The 22,912-nt window shown below is 41.9% G+C and overlaps 1 protein-coding gene across 1 annotated transcript; it reads right to left on the bottom strand.

Moving 5' to 3' along the window:
- Positions 1-7,286: 7,286 nt before the first annotated feature.
- TCF21 (transcription factor 21) lies at positions 7,287-10,285 on the bottom strand. The gene is made up of 2 exons (XM_057739647.1): positions 9,587-10,285; positions 7,287-7,836 (listed from the first exon to the last, which is right to left on the bottom strand). The coding sequence occupies exons 1-2, from the start codon at positions 10,034-10,036 to the stop codon at positions 7,747-7,749; spliced, it is 540 nt and encodes a 179-aa protein (XP_057595630.1). The 5' UTR covers positions 10,037-10,285; the 3' UTR covers positions 7,287-7,746.
- Between the last annotated feature and the right edge of the window lie 12,627 nt (positions 10,286-22,912).

The raw sequence follows: 22,912 nt of genomic DNA, 5'->3' as shown, positions 1-22,912 counted from the left end.
AAAACACTAAAAAAAAATCTAACCCAGTCATCAGCCAACCTGCCCATCCATCCCCAGCCAATCACAGCTGATGGGACAAGAGGGGTACAACTGACCTGGGGAATTTAATCACAGACTCTTTGAATGAGTCTATAGTAGTCCATATACATATTTCTTATCTTAAGAATTCAAATTAAGAAGCACTGAGACTAAAATTTTGGATAGTAGAGCCTGCAACTACATGTTCTTGTAGAATTGGGACCATAGCAACCTAACAAACCAGTCCCATCTGAAATAAAACATTCAGGAGAAGTAGAAAGTAAGTCAGCACAGAAAATTAGAGGAGAAAATATAGAAGACTGGCAGAGAAAGCACAGATAAGAGCCTAGAGAGCTCTAGAGAGAGAGAGAGAAAGGGAGTTTTACTCTTGACTTTCAGTTTCCCATCAGATTTTTCCCTACTATTTATTTTTTGCCTGGAGATGTCAGCCAGAGTCCTTGGACTATCTTTACAATGCCTTATTCCCCTTTTTATTTAAGCCAGTTTGAAGGGATTTTTGTTCTTGTAACCAAATAACTCCCGTGGTTTGAAAAATTCTCCTGGGTTTAGAGATGTCTTGCATTTCTTTTTAGTTCTTGGTGGGGAGAAAAAGAATGCTTGCTAAGAAAAAAAAAAAAGATAGTTGAAGGAGCTATTGAGTGGGTGACAGATGCCTGAAAGTAAGAGATCAGAGGGCAGCAGAAGGTGGTGGTATTCACATAAAGTGCAAAAGAAGAAAAAAAATTCTGTTAAGATTTATTAGTGAATAATCTCAGGAACCAAGTGGAAAAGTTTCGAGGTGATTGGTCTGCAGGGATAGTAAGAATACTGAAGTGAGACATGCATTGTTTTGGAAGACACAGTATTTACTGTAGATCCTTTAATGGGATTTAGTGCTAAAAGGAGAATTCACATGTGGTGAGGGCCAATGTTTCAGGTTCATTCCCCTTCAACAGAATTGATAGTGTTTTTTTTCATTATAGATTTATTTTTATTTTAGAATAAATGTCCATTACCAAATTCTAAAATTAAAATTAGATGATATATTTAAACCAGCCCTTGGTTATAGCAATGCAATAACTTACCTAGAAAACAGTGGTATCTCTAAGAAGCTTATTATTAAGCTTTATACATTCAGTCCTCTTAAAGCATTTACCATGAGCCTGTAACTGTGCTAGGGGCTGGGAAACCAAGGTGAACCAGTCAGATATGGTCCCTGCCTCCATGGAGCTAGTAAAGATAAACATAAACTAAGTACAGAAACAAAGAAATGAAAGAAAATAATGATTACTTATTATTGATAATGTTATAAGTGCTGAAATACAGAATTAGGGATAGGATCCACTGCGGATAAGGTAGTGAGGTCTGTTTTAATCACATTCAAGATGACCTGAAGCAACTGGATTATCATAAGAATTTAATAATTCTATATAATAATTATTATTCTATTCAGTAATTACTATTGGCTAAATAACTCTTTAAGGGGGATGCATATCATTTTTTCAGGCATTTTTATCACTTAATGACCAGAAGGGGAAGAGAAGGGAGGAAGAAAACCAATATTAATTCATGCCCATCATGTACCAGACATCGCCCACACACATTATCTTACCAAAACAGTCATTATTTTTAAAAATAATTTTTAAAATTGAATTATAGCTGATGTACAATATTATGTAATTTTCAGGTGCACAATATAGTGATTCATGATTTTAAAGGTTCTACTCCATTTATAGTTATTATAAAATATTGGCTATGTTCCCCATGTTGTACAATGTGCCCTTGTAGCTTGTTTTCTAATGGTTTGTACCTCTTAATCCCCCACCCCTATATTGCCCCTCCCCTCCTTCCTCTCCCCACTGATAACCACTAGTTTGTTCTGTATATCTGTGAGTCTGCTTCTTTTTTGTTATATTCACTAGTTTGTTGTATTTTTTAGTTTCCACATATAAGTGATAGATCATATAGTATTTGTCTTTCTCCATCTGACTTATTTCACTTAGCATGATGCCCTCCAAGTCCATCCATGTTGCTGCAAAGGGCACAATTTCATTCTTTTTATGGATGAGTAGTATACCATTGTGTGTATATATACATATACATATATATGTGTATATATATATATATACACTACACCTTCTTTATCCAATCATTTGTTGATAGACACTTAGGTTGTTTTGTAAATCTTTGCCTATCAGGTAGCGTTTGCAAAGCAATCAGTATTATACTCATTTTTCAGCTAGAAGAGTCTGGATCCTAAATGGTTGACTTTCTTGCCCAAGAATTCTGTCAAAAGCTTTTTCCACTATACCCTCCACTAACCTACATAAAAGGTAACTACTTACTTATCATCACCTGAATAAATTTTAAAATAAAGATATTGTTACTCGTATAGTCTACATTTTAGTCTTATAAAGTCTCTCAAATTATCTCCACACCTCAAAGCACCTTTTAAGCTAATGATTCTGACCTAAGGGCCATATAAATTCAAAGCTAATAATATCATCTTCCACTGGGAGGGGAAAGAACAGACTTCATCTGAGTATCTGGAGGTGAGGGCAATTCAAATATCTCATCCCAGTTGATGCCATCTGGTCCCAACATGTCTGCTTGCTTTATTCTTTTCTCAAATATGCACCCAGACTTCAACTAAGAGGTTCAGTTTCAGTGTAACCACGACAACAGCCCCACTGTCAATTTCTTTTCTCCAACTGCCCTCTATCTTATCTTCTTCCTTCACCATAGCCTCAGAGAGTTAATGATTCACTCACGGTTCAACATTTATTGAGGTGTCAGGCACTCCGCTGGGTGCTGGGTACAATGGATGAGATGACTTTGCCTCGAGGAGTCTGGTCTCACAACTTGATGACATTCTAAACTGCTCTCTCCGCCCTTTCCACCCCTTTCTCCTCCCTCTGCCCTGGGAAGGGATCCTTAGCTTAGTCCTTGGGGTGGTTGATCTTTCCATGGACGGGCTGGAGGTAGACCAGCTGAGCCTGCCAGATCGAAAGAGCAAAGGCGCCTAGAATCTAGACTTCTGGAGGAAGTCAGCTGGGCTCTCAAGAATGCCGCTGGCACCTCGCAAGTTTTCCTACGGCATTGCCAGAATTTGGAGAAAAGGATGCAAAGCTAAGAAAGGAAGTTCCGATTGCCAGCTGGCTGGAGCCCGCTCTTCTCCTCGCTGGCTGAGCGGGGTCGTTATCCTAGAACCTTCCCGGGGCGGTATCTCTGCGCGGGGCCTGTCCGCATTGGCACACGCGCCCGGCTGTCTCGGAGGCGGCGCCCGGAAAGGGATGCGGACCCAGGGGGCGGTGTAGGCTGGGACTCGAAACTCGGAACTTCATCCTTCCCCTCCCACCTACTTCCAGAAACTCGTCTCCCTGGTAGAAAAGCCCCGGAGGAGCCGTTCCCTACTCCGTCTCTTGGCTCGGGTCCCTTTCCTGCCCGCGAGCTCCACCCCGCGCTTGCCCCGAGCTCCCCACCGCCCTGAACCCCTGCACCCCAACCGCAGGCCGACTTCGCATCAGCCAGAAGCATAGGGCCCGAGCCCAGAGCAAACCCGCCTACTCCCCCTGGAGTGAAGAAGAACTCTGCTGACCTGGCTTGGACCGCAGGACCCTCTGCGCAACCGGGAAATTGCAGGGGGCAAGAGTCCCCGGCACTCAGATTTCTTTCCCCCTTAGGGGTCGCAGTGGAGCCAACAGCAGCCGGGACTTACTCCATCCAGGCCTTTAATCCATCACCTGATGACTGAAATCTATTTGCGAGCGCAAGCGCGCACACACATGCATACATCAGGGTCGCACAAATCTTTCGTTAATATTTTTCTGAGAACGAGTGGTTTGATGTCCCAATTGGCATTTAGGCATTAGGAATACACTGCATACCACCGTAGAGCGCAGAGAAAAGTAAATGAAACTGGTGCCCAGAACATGCAGCCTCTTAAGAAAAAATAATTCTCAAATATTTTCTTTCCCTTTGCATTAACATCTTTTGTCTCTCTAATGAGACAGATCCCCAAACAGTGATTCTCAGAGTGTGGTTTCCGGACCAGCAGCATCAGCATCTTTCGGGAACGTGTTAGAAGTAGAAATTCTGGGGCCACACCTCAGACTTCTTGAATCTGGAACCCGGATGGATGGAGCCCAACAATCTACTTCCAGGAGCTTTCCCGGTGATTCCCATACACGCCCAGGAACCACTGGCTTAAAAGCCACCCTGGGCAGTGCCTCCCACCCATCACTAAATATAATCAGCAGGTACTGACCTTGTTTATCACGTCTCTGTTTAGAAAGAAGTCTGATGTGACACTGAGCAAAGCTGCTTAGCTGCTGGGAGCACAATGAGCTGCCTATAAGAAGTTGTAGAAGCAATGAGAGAGAGAGAGAGAGAGAGAGAGAGAGAGAGAGAGAGAGAGAGAGAGAGGAGAGAGAGAGGAAAGGGAGGAGAAGGGACTTCCCCGGCTTCAGTTCACTTTCAGTATCTGTCTTCTCCTGAGAACTCGCAGACATGCCTATTTGAAACATTTCATTTTCCTTCCAGGCTTCTACAACCTGCTTTGGTTATTCATTCTCCTTCTAGATTATCTTTGAAAGCACCTTCTAAGATAGTTTTTATAACTAAGAGGTCACAGACAGGACACTCTCCATCCCTCCCTCACCCCTAACTATCTGGCTTGTGGTAAAAGGGGGTCCCCCACTCCTTCAGATGCCATTTGCCTTCTTTAAAATCGAGACATGCCAAGTACCTGGGCTGGCACTGTAGGCTCCGTAGGCTCGTAGTCGCACCCCACTGGGACAGGCTTGAGAAGAGCACCAGACACTGGGAAGTAGGGTGTGGGAGGGCTGATGATCTGGCAGAAGAGAAGGGCCCATGGGAAGGAGGAGAGATGTTTAGACTGTGGATGTGTGTGTGTCTGTGTGTGTGTGTGTGGATGTGTGTGTGTAGGGGGGTTGTCCTGTGCCAGGGCTAGTGGTAGCCACAGCCCAGTCATTCCCACCATGTTGCTTGCTCCTTTCAATGGGCAACCCTTGGGTGCTCTAGTGTGCCCAGGCTCAAAGGCTGAGATCCCTGTGCTCAGGGTTTCCTGACAGCCAGACACCAATGTAGCCCTTCTATTTGCTGGTTCCAGTCCCTATCTTTGCTCTCCGAATTTTTTCTGGAATCTGGATTTCTAGGAAACAGTCATATTGGTATAAAGCTCTGGGCAAGATTAGAGAACATTGAGGAGGGGTAAAGGGGTGTGTGTATGTGTGTGAGAGAGAGAGAGAGAGAAAGAGAGAGAGAGAGAGATTGGAACCTTTAACATTGCATTGAAGAGGTGTTTTGGTTCCTGCAATAAAAAGACCCTCGCTTATGCCTGCTCTTGAGCTTCCTACTTGAGTACTTTCAGATCGGTCGCATCTAGTATAGGCAGCTCACCACCAGCCACTTAGTACAAGCAACCAATATTTGCATGGATCTTTTCCTTTATTTACAAAGCAACTGCAGAAATATAATTTCATTTGAGCACCACTAAGGCTTTGTGAGGCGAAAGAGGAAAAGTATGAGTAGGATTATTATCATTATAATCGTTTATCCCCAACTTTGGAGATGAGAAAACTGAGAATCCAAACGCTTTCAGGAAAAAACTAGACGCAAAACTAGGACTTAACCTGCGTGTCCCGCGTACACAGCTTCAGGCTTTACGCTGAAAGCACAGGCTGCAAGTTGTCGGTGGGAAGCATGAGGACTTTTTAACAAATTCGTTTGCGGTTAGGGGTCGTCACAGAATGAGCAAGCAGAAATTTCTTCTCTAGGGGGCCGCCTACGTCGAGTGCTCAGAATTTTGAGTATTTATTTGTAAAAAACGTGAGTGGGAGCTTGGAAAATTTGCTGAACGTGGAACGCAGGCAACTGAATCATGTTGGGACGCACCTCTGACTTGAACTCTGGATGGGTGAGGCAAGGGTAGGCTGTTCGTCCCTCTGGTAGAAGCGAGTTCGGGAAAGGTGGAGGTGGCCAGAGCTTAAAATGCCCTCTTGAAGGTCAAGTCGGGAGAGGGGGTAGGGGAGGGGGAGAGAAGCCTGACACCCTGAGAGGTCCTCCGACGTGCAAATGGCAGGCACCTGGATGAGGAGTCACCCGCGTTCCCAGCCCTTGGAGAGTGGAGATGTGGACTTGGTAACGTGGTAACTTTATGTCCCTGGCAGAGAACAACCCTCCGGCACAGCGATTCCCCAGGTCAAGAGCATCGCCGGCTCCTTCCCTGCTGGCCAGGCTGAGGGCTTCACCCCCTAAGCGGCCTTTGGCGTTTGTTGGAGGTAAGTGCAGGAGCGGGGGAGCCCTTACTGCAGGTACCAAACTGATTCGAGAAAAAGGAGAAAAAAAAAAAATCGAAAAGAAAGAGCAAATGAAGCGGAAGTTTCAAGGCCCTCTGCGAGGAATAACAGTATAAATAACCGAAGACGTCTTGTAAACACTGCGGTCATAACCCCGAACATTAAACAGCCCCGGTGGCATCTGGCGCATCGGCCGCCGCGGGCTGAGCTGGGGCAGCGAGGGAACCCGGTCCCAGGCTCCTCGGACTCGCCTCTCTGTTTATCTCAACTTAATCTTCCCCAACGAGCTGTTCCGTAGCCTGGAAGATGTTTAAATTAAAACCCAGTCCGCCGGAAGTCATGGAGAGGAACTGAACTCACTGGCTAAGGTAACCCGAAAGGCAGGCATGTGCGTTGTTAGAAGTAATTTATTAATTATTAATAATAAATATATAATACACGTTGCAGCCCTTTGAAAATCGTAAAACATATTCCAAAGGTATGGTATTTACATATTTCATCGCTCCCATTATTTCTTCACTGGTTTGCAACTATGAGTTGCTTGGGTTCTTGTCTGCGCCTGGAAAGTTATAGAATGTGGAGTTTACCTTCCTGCTCCACAATTATACTGTGGAATACCCGAAAATCAGATTTTTCTTTTCCGGTGTGGTTTTCTCTTGAATTGTGTAACTGTTAATAACTTTAATCCTTCCCTTTCTTTGTTTACCGTTACATTATTTCTATTTGTCTTAAAAATAACCTGCAAACTTGAGAGACTAGTTTCCTTTCGAGGTTTCTGTGCAAAATATGATCTGCACCTTCATAGTGGAAATAGTATTTAATCATTTTCTATCTCTAGAAGCTTGGATTGAGGTTCAAAATAACCACATTTATTATTTAGCTCCCCCATAGTTCCCCATCTTTCTATTCCAAATATGTTTTATAAAAAATCACACGAAATGTCAGGGCTTTTAGCAATATAAAGAAAGATTTATTTTTGAAAGTAGCAAAACTTGTTTGAAAAAAATATATATCTTTAAGTGAATTACTTTATAAATGTGACTGTCAAAGTCAGCTATTCTATGATCTACATTTTACAACATAATGTACAAAAGATACACATTGATAGGCTCTTATTATCTATTTATATATTTATAATTACATATTGCACTTGGACCAGCAAGGCTCGCAGAATTATTCACGGTAGAAGTTAATAAAGTTAAATAGATGGGAATCGTTGTAAGTACAATTGATGTCCTCTGGTTTGGAAACGAATCTCCTCGTCGCTGTAAAGTGTTCTCGCGGGGTGGGACAGGGAGAGGAGAGTTGTGAGGGGGAAGCAGAGACAGAGAGCAGGGAGGGCAAGGGTCGCCTTCCCGGGGCCCGCTCCCCCCGGGAGCGCGCCTTTCCCAGACTCGCACCTCCAAGGTCAGGACGCCGTGGTTCCACATAAGCGGCTCGCGGTCACCACATCTTTCAGGTCACTCTCGGGTTTCCCGGCCACCATAAAGGGCCATGTCTGCAGGTGATAAGAGGGTGGAGGAGGTAAGTAGCCGTGGAGGAGGGGCGGGATGAGGCGGGAGGCGGAGACCAAAGGAAAGGGCGCCCAAAGGAAAGGGCGCGGTGGGGGCAGGCAGTGAATTGGAGAGGCCCGTTATCTCTGCGATTTACTCGGTGACCTAGTGCGCCCTGTGGCTGGGTAAAGCAGAAAGCAGAGTTGGCGCCAAGTCACAGCTCGAGGTGGTAGAGCAAAGAGGGGCTCACACTGGGTTCGAAATGAAATCCAAGAGAGGAGGCCCTTGGAAAGCCCAAAGTGGCTGCTGCCCTGGCACAGCCCGGAGGCAGATGCCACGGTGAGCCTGAGAAGGAAAGCCGAGAAGGAAGTCGCGCCACTAGGCATCGGGTTCAAGGTGAAGCGCCCTTCTGGCCCCTCTTCTGAGGCCCTGGTCAGGGTTTCCAGCCCTCTTGCTTTCACCCCCATGGCTTTCCCTACTTCTATCTTTCGTTTCCTCCATCACAAACGCGGGTTTCAACCACAGTTTCTAAATTAATCGCCAGCTCTTAAAAGCAAAAAAAAAAAAAAGTTAATAAAAGAATATACCCATGTATTTTCAGATTGTCTTCCTACTGAGCTGAGCAAGCATAGCTTTCTCTTGCCTTTCTGTGATGTTTATAATAAAGCTCACTTAAGTTTCTTATTCAAAGATGAAGGTAGCAGCTGTAAATAAAGACACTGCTTTCATTTTAGTTCCGGATTTTCAAAAGCTGTTTACTCACTCAAAAAACCTGACTCATAATTAGAACGAAAAATATTTTTCATAGCAAAATGTGGTTTTGCACCACCCCCCATTCCTGAAACCAATTCAGAGAGAAGACAATTCAAACCTTCTAACCTCTCTCACTAGTGCTGACCGATAAGAAGTCTTTTAAGAGGAAAACCTCTCCTTCTTATCATATATAAACAAAAGTTTTGTTTTTCTTCAGAGCCTGGAAGTTTTAAAATTAAATCAAATGAAAAAGGAATTAAAATATATTTCTTAAACAGTAAAACGCGTTTGAGAAAAATATTAAGCTCAATGAGCATTACTTTTTAAGATAAAAAGCAACATGCTCTTAAATCTTGAGTGACCTATTTTAATATTACTTATTAGACTAATATTCGTGAGAATGTTCTGATTATGCTGATATTTGCTAGAAATTCTGGGATTCAAATTGTTTATCCATCTATAGGAGAAGTGCAGAATATTTAAATAGTTGGTGACTTATGTGACAATTATGTGTGGGGGGGTATGATGTGTCCATATGTAAAGGTGCTGCATATACTTGGGAATGAGAGTTGGCTGTTCTTATTTACAAGAATTAGAGGGGGATGGGGAATCCAGTTCTATTCTTCAGCTAAAAGAATAAGGGGGTTACTAAAATGCTTCCTCAGCGCGCAGCATCTCGTCCTTGTTCGCTGTCCCGCACCAGCCCTGAAGGCGCTGACGCGACTGCGGGGGGTCCCTCCTCTTTGCCAGCTCAGTGCGCTTGCAACCTCCTAATTGGGCTGCCACGTCAAATACTCGCATAAATCACCGCGTTCCTGAGGCTTGGAAGGCAGAGAGCGAGGGCCGTGGGGCGATCGCCAGCCCCGGTCCCCTAGAAGCACTGGCTGGTGGTGACTGAGGTGCGCGGGTCGCAGCCCAGCGCGCACTCATACCGGTGACCCACTGCGGGCGCTCTGGGCCGGGGGCCCCCCGGTGACGCCGTAGCCGCACCCGAGAACTTACCAGGTTGACCGGGTGAATATAACCGTTCTCGTACTTGTCGTTGGCCAGGATCTGCCTCAGGTGGGCGATGTAGCTGGACGCCAGCCTGAGCGTGTCCAGCTTGGAGAGCTTGGTGTCCGGGGGCACCCAGGGCAGCGTGGTCTTGAGCCTGGAGAAGGCCTTGCTCAGCACCCGCATCCGGGCTCGCTCGCGCGCGTTGGCCGCGTTGCGCTGGACCTGCTTCCCTTCCTGGCTGACCCCGCTCAAGGGGCTCTTCTTGGTGGGCGCCTTTCTCCTCTTGCCCAGGCCGCCGCGGCCCTTCTGGGGAGAGCCGGTCTCACAATTGGAGCTCTCCTCGGTGCTCTCGTTGGAAGTCACAAACTCCTTGTTCGAGTCCATTTTCAGCCCGTCGCAGTCCAGCATCTCCACCTCTTGAAGGTCCTCCACATCGCTGAGGGAGCCGGTGGACATGTTTGGGGGAGAGGATGAGAGAGAGAGGGAAGGGAGAGAGGAGAAAGGGAAGAGGCGAGAGAGACCCCGAAACCAATGGGCCCCCCGAATGTGGAGTGTGGGGCAGCCACCTCGGGTTGGGAGCCGGGAGCTGGGGGTCCGGTTGGATCTCACACCCCTTTCCTCTTCGCAGAGTCGTAAGAAGGAGCCGCGAGGGCTTCTGCGGGCAGGAAACCGACGCTCTGTTTCCCCACCCCCGGAGTCGTGGCCGTAGAGGCGTGTGAGAGAGCGCTGAGGAATTTGGTGGACACTAGGAATTTATCTGGGGAATAGAGAGGCGGATCCTTGCAGCCCAGGGGAGGGGCCTGCCAGGCCCCAGCAACTCTCTTAGACCCCTTTCACAACCGGAGGGAAACTCTCACGCACAGCCCCTGATTTCCAACTTGTAATGTAAATCAACTCCATTGCAGGACACAAATACCAGTCTTCTTCTACCTCTCTGGGCCGGGCTGGGAGGAGCGGGCCCCACCCAAGCTCCTTCATGGGGCCCATCTCTAAGGCCTGTTTTCCTTCTTAAGAGGTCATAGCTGACTGAAACTGAGAATTTTAGGGAAACAACCACATCCTTTTGCTCTTTCTGGGCCTTCCACCCACAAATCTCACTAGCATCCTCTTGCTCCCCACTTCCCCCCCAGAAAACACCAATTAAAATTCAGGCATGGATCAACAACCTCCTGCCAACACCCTATAAGACTCTGTGGCTTTTCCAAGATATCTTCACACCTTAACTGGGGTGAATTAAGACAATAAGTGCTTTCTAGGATCATTAGGGTGATGACAGAGAAAGTACCAAAAAATCCACCTGCACCTGCTCACTTTGAAGATACAGAGGAACTGCCTGTGTGTACACAAATAGACTTGACTATTGCACAGCCACACACAACCACACACAGTTTAGGGGGAGTGGGGGAAATGAGGTAGAGTAAAACGGGTTTGTGGAAAGTATTTTGTTAGTTGGTAATCTTTTCTTAATGAAATTAAAACTTTCTCCTAAATTTCGTTCTAAAAATGCATTTAATATTGTCTTAAGAACGTTAGTTGCTCTCAGACATCACCTTGTCTGGGACTTCTGGTTTCCTCCCTCCCAGTGCTGTCTGATGCCTTTGTCTTCTCCTTACATCCTCCTGGCTACCAGGGTTCTGCATGTAAAGCCGACATTACAAAACATTAAGCAATATTATCCTGTTTGAAAAGGTTCTTTTTTCCACCCCTAACTCCAGCCCCGACCAACGTTCCTGGAGAAGAAGAAAATCTGGGGAGTAAGCAGAAAAGCAAAGGGAACCAGAAACCAAGGGATTGAATGACATTGATGAAATGAAATCAGAGAGACCGAATGCATGAATCTTTCTTACTAGTTCTTCTCCAGGTTTTCTTTCCTTGCAATTAGGCATTGACGATGAGGGGCTAGAGCAAAATTAAAGAGTGACGATGAGGGGCTAGAGCAAAATTAAAGAGCAAAATAAAAGCTCAGAATCAGCACCCCTCTCCTACATTAAGATACCATATCTCTAATCCTGGGCTTAGCTGGGAATTCACTAGCTTCTAACGTTTTGTTTTGTTAGCAGGGTCTTGTTTGCTTTCCCCCTATGCTGTAAACTAAACAGATTGTCAGCAAATCAGTCTTTATTAATGAATTAGTGAGACCCCTCCATAATATCTTTGCCCAGGATCCAAAATTTGTTAATCACCAGTATAGAGATTTATGAGCTCTCTTATTTTCTGTTGTTTGTGCAGGTGGAGATTTAAATGACCATATCCACTACCAAGATTTATTGCGAGAGTGATTGATGTTATAAACCAGGAAGAGGACTCTTCCCACAGCAGGGATGATAGAAAAATCAAGTTGAAGTTGCCTTTGTCCTCAAGCACAAGTGACCCAGCACTACAACACAGAAAGTGTAATAATTTAATGTGAGATCTAAGGCACCATTAAGAGAACACCCAACAGGCCTGTTAAAACTTTCCCCTCTGATTCCCAAACTAGTTTTCTTTGATTTGCCCTCCCTTTTCTCAGTCTTGGTAAGACATGAAAGTTAAAGTTATTTTTAGACTAAAAGAGCTATGTGAAAATGGGCATTGGCCAATACTGTGTGAAACTGTGTGTGTGTGTGTGTGTGTGTGTGTGTATAGCTACTGAGATATCTGCAAAATAACAACAGATTATTTATTTGGGCTCTGGAATGGGATGATAGTTAAAAATCAGAACTGTGGCCTTACCACACACCAGACTAGTAAGCTGGGAAGATTTTTGCTTGGAGTACTTTTCTTACTGGTGGGAGAAAGGTCTGGCTTTCTGCCACACTTCGGTTGGTAAGCCACTGAGGCTGTTTGGGGTATAGTAACAATGATAGGAATATATATAACTGCACAGATTTCTGCTTTCTGTTTCTCTAAGGTCTGAAAATTAAAAATAGCAATTTCTGGAAAGAAGAAAAATAGCTTCATGCCACAAGCTGTTTTTTGTGCCTAGCAATTAGTATTTTTTTTTCTTAGATAAATAAGAATTAAGTTCAGTTATCCTATAGTGATACATTTAGGCTAGGAAGGGCTAGTGGGTTGATAATGAACTTGGGGTATTTGTAAAAAATCTTCTAAGCGATAGCTCCCAGTTTGGGAGCAAGCTATTGAAAAAGGCTGTTACTTAGGTACTTTGATGTGCAGTCTTGAAGACAATAGATTAATAAGAATAATACTTTTTCCTCTTGACGTTTTGTGTCTACCCTGCTAAAACACGTAGGGACAGATGGGTAGGGGAAATGACTTATTGTTGGATTCTACTGAGAAAATCAGTTAAACTGTAACTTAAGCTGTGCCAGATTCTCCTAAAATATAAACGATAATTCTGTGAGAAGAGAAGCATTTTTGAGAAATTGTATTAACTCTTTCAATAACAAGAGAAATCCTTTGCAACATTACAGTTTCAAAGAACTAAATAGAAAACTAGTGGTTTGAGAGCATGAGGTAGTTACTAAAAGTTCTTACCTTACTTTTAAGAGAGAATTTATGCCCCCGAGACATCTGGCCAATTTGTTACACACTTCTAACAATTTGTTCTGCAAGAAAGGCTATCTTTGAAAGATTTCAATGCTAAGGAAAGTTTATCTCCAAAAGTAGTAAAATGAAGATTAGGCGTGGAATGTATCCTTGAACGTAAATCCTGGTTTATCAACTGATAAATTTTCAGGAAGTTCAAATTTGATTCAGTTGCACTTGGATGGGATAATTTGGTTCCTTTTTTATGAGAAGAAAAACATCAAGGCTTCTTTTGAACTGATTTCATCTACCACCATTGCATTCTCTTTCCCAGGGAGCAGGGAAATATGTCTTTAAATTCAAATTTTAATCTTTTTCTCATACTCCCTACTATTTGGCCAGGAGGCACGCAGGCTGGCAAATTGGTAAAACTGCCAATTCTCTCTTTGTTTCTTCACTTCTAATTAACAGCTCCAAATGTATTATTTTCTTTGTTTGATGGTAACTGCCACCGCTTCAACGATGTGCTGAGCTTCTACGCAAATTGACACCTCTTTCTCCATTGGACATAATTGCCACTGTATCCTTTGCCACTGATTGATTACTTTCCATCTTCAGCTTATAAGACTATTGAAATTTGACTCTACTTTATTAAATTTTAACTTATTTTGTCAGGTGGACATTATCTCCCCTTACTCATTCCAGATTATAATGATGCTGGCCTGTTATATTTGATGGCCAAAATGAATACAGCACTAGTGAGTGAGATTGGTGGCTATCTAAGGCCATCAGTGATGCTGATGCTGTTATCTTTACCTGACACCATTTTTTAAAATTTATTTTATTGAAGTATAGTTGATTTATAATGTGTTAATTTCTGCTGTACAGCAAAATGATTCAGTTATACATATACTGTATATACATTCTTTTTCATATTCTTTTCCTAACTGGCACCATTTATGATCAGTATTCAGAAGTCCTCTTGGTGTTCACCTTACCGTCCCCCTTCTTTTTACATTTAATTCAATGAATTGTAGATCCGATGCTACAGCACTAAAATTTAAAGCTGGCGAACAACAACAATAAAGAAAGACTCATCATGGTTTTTAGATCCAAGAGTTAGTCTTGCATCCCACATGCTCCATAATGTAACTCTGAAAGCAACCAAACCTGTGCACATGAAGGACAGAGTTTACCTTAAGTAGCACACGAGCTGAAGGAAACTCAGGCAAATAGTGAGAAGTAAAATTTCTATAAATCCAGTTTAGTGTCCTCCTAAGTCTTCTAACACTAGCATGTTTTATTAGACCTGCTCAATATTAGGAAAGAAGAGAGGAAAAACTGAACAACCCTCCTGCCAGGTGTCATGTGAGGGTCTTTGCCGCCATTCTCCCATTTTATGTAGAATCTCTCCTTTCTGTTATCACCACTAAAGGGAGCTGCTATGTGAAACAGAAATTTTTTTAAAATTATATTTGCATTTTTTATTGACTTATAGTTGATTTACAATGTTTCAGGTGTACAGCAAAGTGATATAAATATATACATATATATTTATTTTCCAGATTATTTTCCATTATAAGTTATTATTATAAGATATTGAATGTAGTTCCCTGTGCTATACAGTAGGTCCTTGTTGTTTATCTATTTTATATATAGTAGTGTGTATCTGTTAATCCCAAATTCCCAATTTATCCCTCCCCCCTTTCCCCTTTGGTAACCATAAGTTTGTTTTCTACATCTGTGAGTCTATGAAATGGAAATCCTAATAAAATATGTGCCAGAGGCTTTCCACCCATAGCAATGAAGTTTTAGAAAAACTTGCTTAAGTGATGACTTTTCTTTGTCTTAATGTAAAGCCTGAGCAAAACCTTCCAAGTTTTCTTAGAAAGAATAAATCTTATGGATTATATGAAAGATGCTTGTAAAGCATTATATGTTAAATATGGTTTATTGATAGCAATAAAATAAAGACACCAACTTACTGTCAGCCTCCTCCCTGTCAGGTTAGGAGAAGATGGGCACTAAAATCAAAGCTTCCTTCTCGTGATTATCTGCTTGTAATTATGTCCTTGTAGCAGGTGCTTTTAGCCTCGAGGAACCAAGAGTCATGAGTCACGGAGCTTAGATCCTGGGACCATCAAGAAAGTACTTAGAGTGTGACTCCTGACCTCATGAGCATAAAATATTTCCATGTAATGTAGTATTTTCAAATAAAGTTCCAAAATCATAGACTTTTAGAATTGGAAGGGGCTGAGAACCAAGAAGGCGCCTAAATGGTCAAGAATTCTGTGCAGGTTCACATAAGTGGTCAGCCACAGTATTGCCACTAGAACCTGTGTCCTGATTCACCTTGTAATGCTCCTTCCACTAAGCCAGATTGCTTTTTTTCTTTTTAAATAAATTTGTTTATTTATTGGCTGCTTTGGGTCTTCATTGCTGTACATGGGCTTTCTCTAGTTGCAGTGAATGGGGGCTACTCTTCATTGCGGTGCACGGGGTTCTTATTGTAGTGGCTTCTCTTGTTACAGAGCACAGGTTCTAGGCATGTGGGCTTCAGTAGTTGTGGCACTCAGGCTCAATAGTTGTGGCTCTTGGACTCTAGAGCGCAGGCCCAGTAGTTGTGGCGCACGGACTTAGTTGCTCTGTGGCATGTGGGATCTTCCCGGACCAGGGATTGAACCCATGTCCCCTGCATTGGCAGGCAGGTTCTTAACCACTGTGCCACCAGGGAAGTCCTAAGCCAGATTGCTTTGAATTGCTCTTCCTGTTTGAATAATAATAAGAATTGTGTGAGAAACTTATATTCTATTATCCCCTATTTTAGTAACAAGAATCTGTAGCAATTGAACCCTGAACTATAAAAAATGAGATAGATTTGAGGCATCCTGGGGTATAATGGTTTGAACTCTGTCTAAGGGGTTAAAGTAATGTAAGTTCCAAAGTGACCTTGTTAAAATTAATCTTATTTCTACCATGGGGACTTGATGGGCAGCCCAAGGGCCACTCATTCAATGAACACATCCTCAAATCTGCCCTCTTCTCTCCATCTCCCCTGCTAAACACTGGTTCAAGTCATCAGCCTTTTACTAAGATGACTACAAAAGTCTTCTAAAGGATCTTTTTGTTTCTATTCTTGCCTTTCTAAAATCCTGTTCCAACAGAGTGATCCAAGTCATTCCCCTTCTTAAAATCCCTCAAAGCTTTCCATTGTGTTTAACATGAAATCCAAATTCCTTACCATGGCTTACATGTCTCTACTTTGCTTACCACCCTCCAATTACACTGGCCATGTCTGTGTCTCTCAAAAAACACTGTATCATTGCCACCCCAGGATCCTTGTCCTCATCCTCTCTCTGTTTGGAGGCTCCTCTCTGGTTCTCTGCATGGTGGAGTCCTTACTTTTCAAGTCTAAGCTCAAGGGTCATCTTCCATGTAAGAATTTCCTGAGCATCCACTATGAATATTTCTGTCCCATCATCCTATTTTATTTATTGATCATAAATAATAGTAGCCAACGTTTACTGACTGTTTGCCACAAACTAGGCACTGTTGTAAGCACTTTCCAGATTAACTCAGTTCTAGTAACAACTTTATGAGATAGGAACCTTAGAGGTGAGAAAATGGAGGCACAGAGAGATTAAGAAACGTGTTTAATTCACGAAGTTGGTGATCCAGTTGGCTTCTGCTGTGTAATAACTCAAATTGGTGGCTTAAGTTGTGTCATTTCTCTTGGTTCTGTGGGTTGACTGGGCTCAGCTGGCTGGTTCTCACTTGGGGTCTCTCGTGCTGTTGCAGTCAGAAGGCACTGAGTCATCTAAAGGCTTGATTACGTTGAACATCAAAGATGACTTCTTCATTCACACACTGGGATGGGTAGAACGGCTGGGGTCTGGCCGGGCATCTCTCTATACAGCCTCTCCATATGGCTTCCTCAGCCTAGCAGTCTCAGGAAGTTGACCTTTTTACATGGCAGTTGACCCCTTTCTGGGTGAGCATTCCATAAGATACAGGTGGAAGCTGAAAGTCTTCTATGTCCTAACCTTGGAAGACACACAGCATCACTTCGGCCTCATTCTATTGGTCAAAAGTGAGTCATATGGAGCTTACTCAGATTCAAGGGGAGGAGTCTATAAAAAAGGAAGTACAGTTCAGTGTGTGTGTGTCTGGGTGGCAGGGGGTGGGGGTCATTTTGGGAGGCTGGCCACTATAGGGCATAAATGGCAAAGTCTGGATTTAAACATGGGTAAATCTGAGTCTAGAGCCTTTACTTTAAACTACCGTTACTCTTTTGAAATCATTGTGTTTGTTTGTGTTTACTTTGTTATTGTCTCTCTGCCCCATTTCCTCCCCTATCACTGTAATGAGTTCAAGGACTTTGTGTGCCTGGCTTAGTTGTGTGCTCAGAGCCTAGAGCAGGGCTAACACGTAATATGTACTTTAAAAATAGTTGTTGAATGAATGGATGGTTGTTTTAGACCATAGCATATGGAAGGCATCCTATAAACTGTAAGATATGCACATTATTTACAGGACTAAACACATATAGTGGTTCAGACAAGTCACACATTTACTTCTCTCTTTCTTGTAGTGTAGACCTTGGCAGGTGGTCCAGCGTGGATGGGTGACTGTACTTCACAATGATACCCAGGCATCCAGGTTTCTTCTGTCTTTTTACTCTGTCATCCCTTGGGAGCTGGATGACTTCACATACATAGGTAAAGTTAGCTTACCCTCACCAGCACTCAAGAAGGAGGAAAAAGTGGGTATAGGGTGAGCAGGTTCTTTATAATAATGAAATCTGGAAGTTATACATATCACCTCTGCTTCCTTCTATTAGCCTCTTTAGTGCGAAGAAATTTTGGAAATAATAGTCTCTGAATATGGTCTGCTAAACTTAGAGTTGAGGGAATCCATTAGTAGAAAGAAGGGGAGCCAATTTAGTTTCTGCCAATGTATTTGTAGCATAAAGCATCAAGTTAATCATAATTAGTGTAGAATATTTTGTTTGATTCTGATAGAAAAGGCAGATCACATGTTCTCTATGAAGTTTATAATTTGTTCAAAGTACCAGTGGACGTCACTTTCTATTTGGAGCTAAGAATTAGTTGAAAAATATTTAACAATCTACTTCTGACTACACATCTGAGAACACTCATCAATGTGAGCCATTCCAGCTAATGTTGTCATTAACTTACTCTCAGTAAAATGGCTTTTTAAAGTTACTGTTTTTGAGAAATGGCCAGTAAAAATGTGCAGGTTATTAAGGCTATTTACTACCGACTATTGACCCTAACTGAAACCCTCTAAGTTGCTTGTTTAATCTTTATCAATCTGATCATGCAGCAGGTAAATTTATAAGCATTTAGAGCAAGTGGAAAGCTTTTTAATTTTTTTCATTTTTCTGACATATTTTTAAGGTTTGCTAATAGTTTATCATAGTCAGCAAAATACCATAGACTGAGTGGCGTAAGCAACAAACATTTATTTTCTCACTGTTCTGGATGCTAGAAGTCAGAGATCCGGGTACCAGCATGGTTGGTTTCTGGTGAGAACTCTCTTCCTGGCTTGCAGGTGGCCACCTTCTTGCTGTGTCCTCACTTGGTCTTCCTTTTGGGTACTTTTCAGGAGGGAGAGAAAGAGAGAGGTCTCTCTCTCTTCCTCGTCCTATAAGGCCACTAATGCTATTGGACCCTACCTTTACGACCTCACTTAACCTTAACTACCTCCTAAAAGCCCTGTCTCCAAATAGCACCTAGAGACTGTCATACAGAGTGAAGTAAGTCATAAAGAGAAAAACAAATACTGTATACTAATGCATGTATATGGAATCTAGAAAAATAATACCGATGAACAAAATGGCAGAGCAGAAATAAAGATGCAGATGTAGAGAATGGACTAGCGGATATGGGGGGAAGGGAAAACTGGGACGTAGTGAGAGAGTAGCATTAACATATATACACTACCAAAAGTAAAATAGATAGCTAGTGGGAAGCTGTCACATGGCACAGCGAGATAAGCTCAGTCCTTGTGATGACCTAGAGGGGTGAGATAGGGAGGATGGGAGAGAGGCTCAAGAGGGAGGAGATATGGGGATATTTGTATACACATAGCTGAATCACTTTGTTATACAGCAGAAACTAGCACAACATTGTAAAGCAATTATACTCCAATAAAGATGTATAAAAAATAATAACAAATATAGTTACATTGTGAGTTAGGGCTTTGACATGAATTTGGGGGTCAGGGAGGACACGAATCAGTCCATGGCATTTATCTTTGGAAATTACAACTGGAAAATGGTTTTTCTTATTTATTATTATTTACAATTTTCAATCTACTCAGAATATGCCTAGAACTCTTCTGTCATTTGAGGGTTTACTGTATTCCAGTGTTGTTATACCAACCACAGGTACAACAATAAGAACAACAAACTTCAGGCTTTGTTTGTCTTGGTTTTCTTTTTTAGAGGAATCATTAGGATGAAGAGCTTTAAATCCAGATTCATGGTCTATGACGAGGAGTGTCATCTGATACTCATTCTTAAAATTTGCAAAGGGCAGTCCTCCTAGAGAAAGGAGGACCATTCTTTAGTTAGAAGCTCTAAATCAATTCTGAAGAACCCATTAGTAGAAGAATTTAGGAATTCTTCATCCAGTGCGTTTGAGTATACCACATAGCTCCCATGCAGAAGTAGACATGGGTTAGATCAATTCAGTAATAAAATTTGCTAAATGTTTTGTTGTGGGTTATTCTATAGACAAAACAAACAGTTGATTGACTATACTGGGGTCTTTTTAACTGGTCACTCTGACATATTTTAGATAAAGCTAGTATTATTTTCAGCCAAAATTTTAGGCAAATTCATGCCCCTCATATGAATAAGTAAAGTTATTTTTTCTTAAACCAGTTGCAAAACTGACCACAGTGAGACAATCTACCCAGGAAGGGTAGGGTATAACACTTCTCAAATGAATTTGGGCAGAAGAGTGAACTAAATGTTGGATGGATAATATAATGCTCACATCCTATTAAATTATAAAATGTGAATGTTCTTAATAGAACTATAATTTTTGTTATTATGTTTTTCTCTTAAGTTATTGTGGCAAGTAAGACACTAAGGGATTGGGTCTAAGATCTGCTTACACAACCAGTTAGTTGTATGAACTTGGACAAGTCCCTTAATTTAACTTCACTGAGTCTCAGAGTCCTCCTGTTTAACCTGATGACAGCAGGGATGGGTCCCATAGTGTTTAGGGTGTGTTAATTGATGGTATATGATGATACATGTAAAATGACTTAGTTTAGTGCTTAATATATGGTAAACACATAAATAATGGTTGTTGTCGTGGTGGTGATTGTTACTATGACAATGATTTCTTTTTTTAAAAATAAATGTATTTATTTATTTTTTTGGCTACGTTGGGTCTTGGTAGCTGTGTGCGGGCTTTCTCTAGTTGCGGTGAGTGGGGCTACTCTTCGTTGCGGTGCACGGGCTTCTCAGTGCAGTGGCTTCTCTTGTTGCGGAGCACAGGCTCTAGACACGTAGGCTTCAGTAATTGTGGCACATGGGTTTAGTTGCTCCAGGCATATGGAATCTTCCTGGAGCAGGGATCGAACCCGTGTCTCCTGAATTGGCAGGCAGATACTTAACCACTGCGCCACCTGGGAAGTCCAACAATGATTTCTATGACCCTTTTCAATAGTTGCATTCCGCTTTTTCCCCTCATTTTCACTTTAGGCTTGGGGTAAGATTATAAAGGATGTGACTTTCAACAGTATCAACAACAACAATAACAACAAAGAAATTCCTTTCTAACAACTAAGCCCTAAAAACGTGTGGTGAAGACAGGAGTAATTTCAATAAAATCTAGAATTCTGTTATTTTGGATGAAAAGCAGTTTATGACGGCAATCACAAAATTAAAGATCTATTCAGTATTAAGCTATAACTACTTTAGTCTTTCCCTTCACTTTCTGGTGATCTAAGTGATTGTTTTATTAGCAATCATTCTTTTTCCCCCCAAATTCAATTTATGAAATCTAGACAATGGTGGAATAAAGGTATAGCCTGTTTTGTAAAGGCCTCATAGTGGGTCATTGATATCACTAAGTGTTTGACTCTGTAGCTAAAAATGACAACTTTCTTTACCATGAAAGTAACTACACTGTTTTAAAAAGTAAATTTATTTATTTGTGTATTTATTTATTTATTGGCTGTGTTGGATCTTCATTGTTGTGGGCGGGCTTTCTCTAGTTGTGGTGAGTGGGGGCTACTCTTTGCTGCTGTGTGTGGGCTTCTCATTTTTGTGGAGCACGGGCTCTAGGCATGTGGGCTTCAGTAGTTGCAGCACGTGGGCTCAGTAGTTGCAGCACATGGGCTCAGTAGTTGTGGCACTCGGGCTTAGTTGCTCCTCGGCATGTGGGACCTTCCTGGGCCAGGGATCGAACTCATGTCTGCTGCATTGGTAGGAGATTCTTAACCAAGGAAGTCCCGACTACACTTTTTATAAAAAAGTTATTGCCAAAGATTAACAGACACAACTATATTTATATATAATAGTTACAGATACAACTATATTTATTTTAAAATCGATGCTGGGTTATCATCTCTTTTGATTTTTAAAAAGTGATGAAATTCTCTTAATAAATTATTTTTCTTTTTGCTTCAGTATGGATCCAATTTAAAACAATTGCTTGAGTTTCTTAGAAAGGAAGATGGAGTATTCACGATGAAGATGATCTGCTGCCTATTCTTTGGCAATTCTATTACCAATTTTGAAAATTAGATCTCAGTAAAAGAAATTTTTCTAAGTGCAAGCCAAATGGCCACATCCTGTAATCCTGGCCTCCAATTTCATTCTTATTAAGAAGGTCCAGTACCTTGACTAGATCTTGTCTTTTGAATTCATGACTAAAGAATGAATTTAGAGATTTTAAAGCACAAGACTTGTAATAGTTTCCTAGGGCTGCTGTAACAAATTAACACAAATGGGTGGGTTAAGACAACAGAACTTTACTGTCTCACAGTTATTGAGACCAGAAGTCCAAAATCAAGATGTTCACAGGGTCATGCTTTCTCTGAAGGCTCTGAAGAAGAGTCCTTCATCACCTCTTCCAGCTTTTGGTGGCTGTAGGTGTTCCTTGGCTTTTGGTCACATTATTCCAATCTCCATCTTTATCTTTATGTGGCCTTCTCTCTGTGCCTCTTTCTGTATCCTTTCCCATCTTTTATAAGCATAGTTTCATTAAGTTTACGGCCCACCCTTATCCACTGTCATCTCATTTTGATCCTTACCTTAATTACATGTGCAAAGATCCTATATCCAAATAAGGTCACGTTCTGAAGTTATGAATGGGACATGAATTTTGGGGGGAACACTATTTAAAATGTCTTCATTTTTGCTTTGCGACTTACACTACATATGACCATGAGCAAGTCTCAAGTTGGGTTTCCATGGAGTGAGAGGATCAAACTGGGTAAAAGAATATAGTCACTGGTTTACATCATGAAGAAATTTAGACTTACATTGAATCTTTGTACAGATGGAAAATGGTGCCAACCTTTACTTCTGGTGATGGTGAGAAAACCCCCAATCAACAAACCAACTAAACACACACAAAAATGTTTTTTAAAAGGACACTGTTGAATAAAGGTTTTAAACTTTTAGAACAGGAGGAAAAAATAATCATGCCTCTCCAATGATATATTTACATATATTTACATTGAATGGAGACGAGTGATAGAATCATGAAACCTCTATTTTAATGTTACTTAAATATATACTTTATTTTAATTTTCATATAAGTATTCATATTTATATACACTTCAAATCTTACAAAAGACCAAGTCTTACAAAATCAT

Source organism: Hippopotamus amphibius, chromosome 6, assembly GCF_030028045.1.
Source record: "Hippopotamus amphibius kiboko isolate mHipAmp2 chromosome 6, mHipAmp2.hap2, whole genome shotgun sequence".
Lineage (NCBI taxonomy): Eukaryota > Metazoa > Chordata > Mammalia > Artiodactyla > Hippopotamidae > Hippopotamus > Hippopotamus amphibius.
The sequence above is the reverse complement of the archived record's forward strand: the minus strand, read 5'-3'. Positions and strand labels throughout refer to the sequence as shown.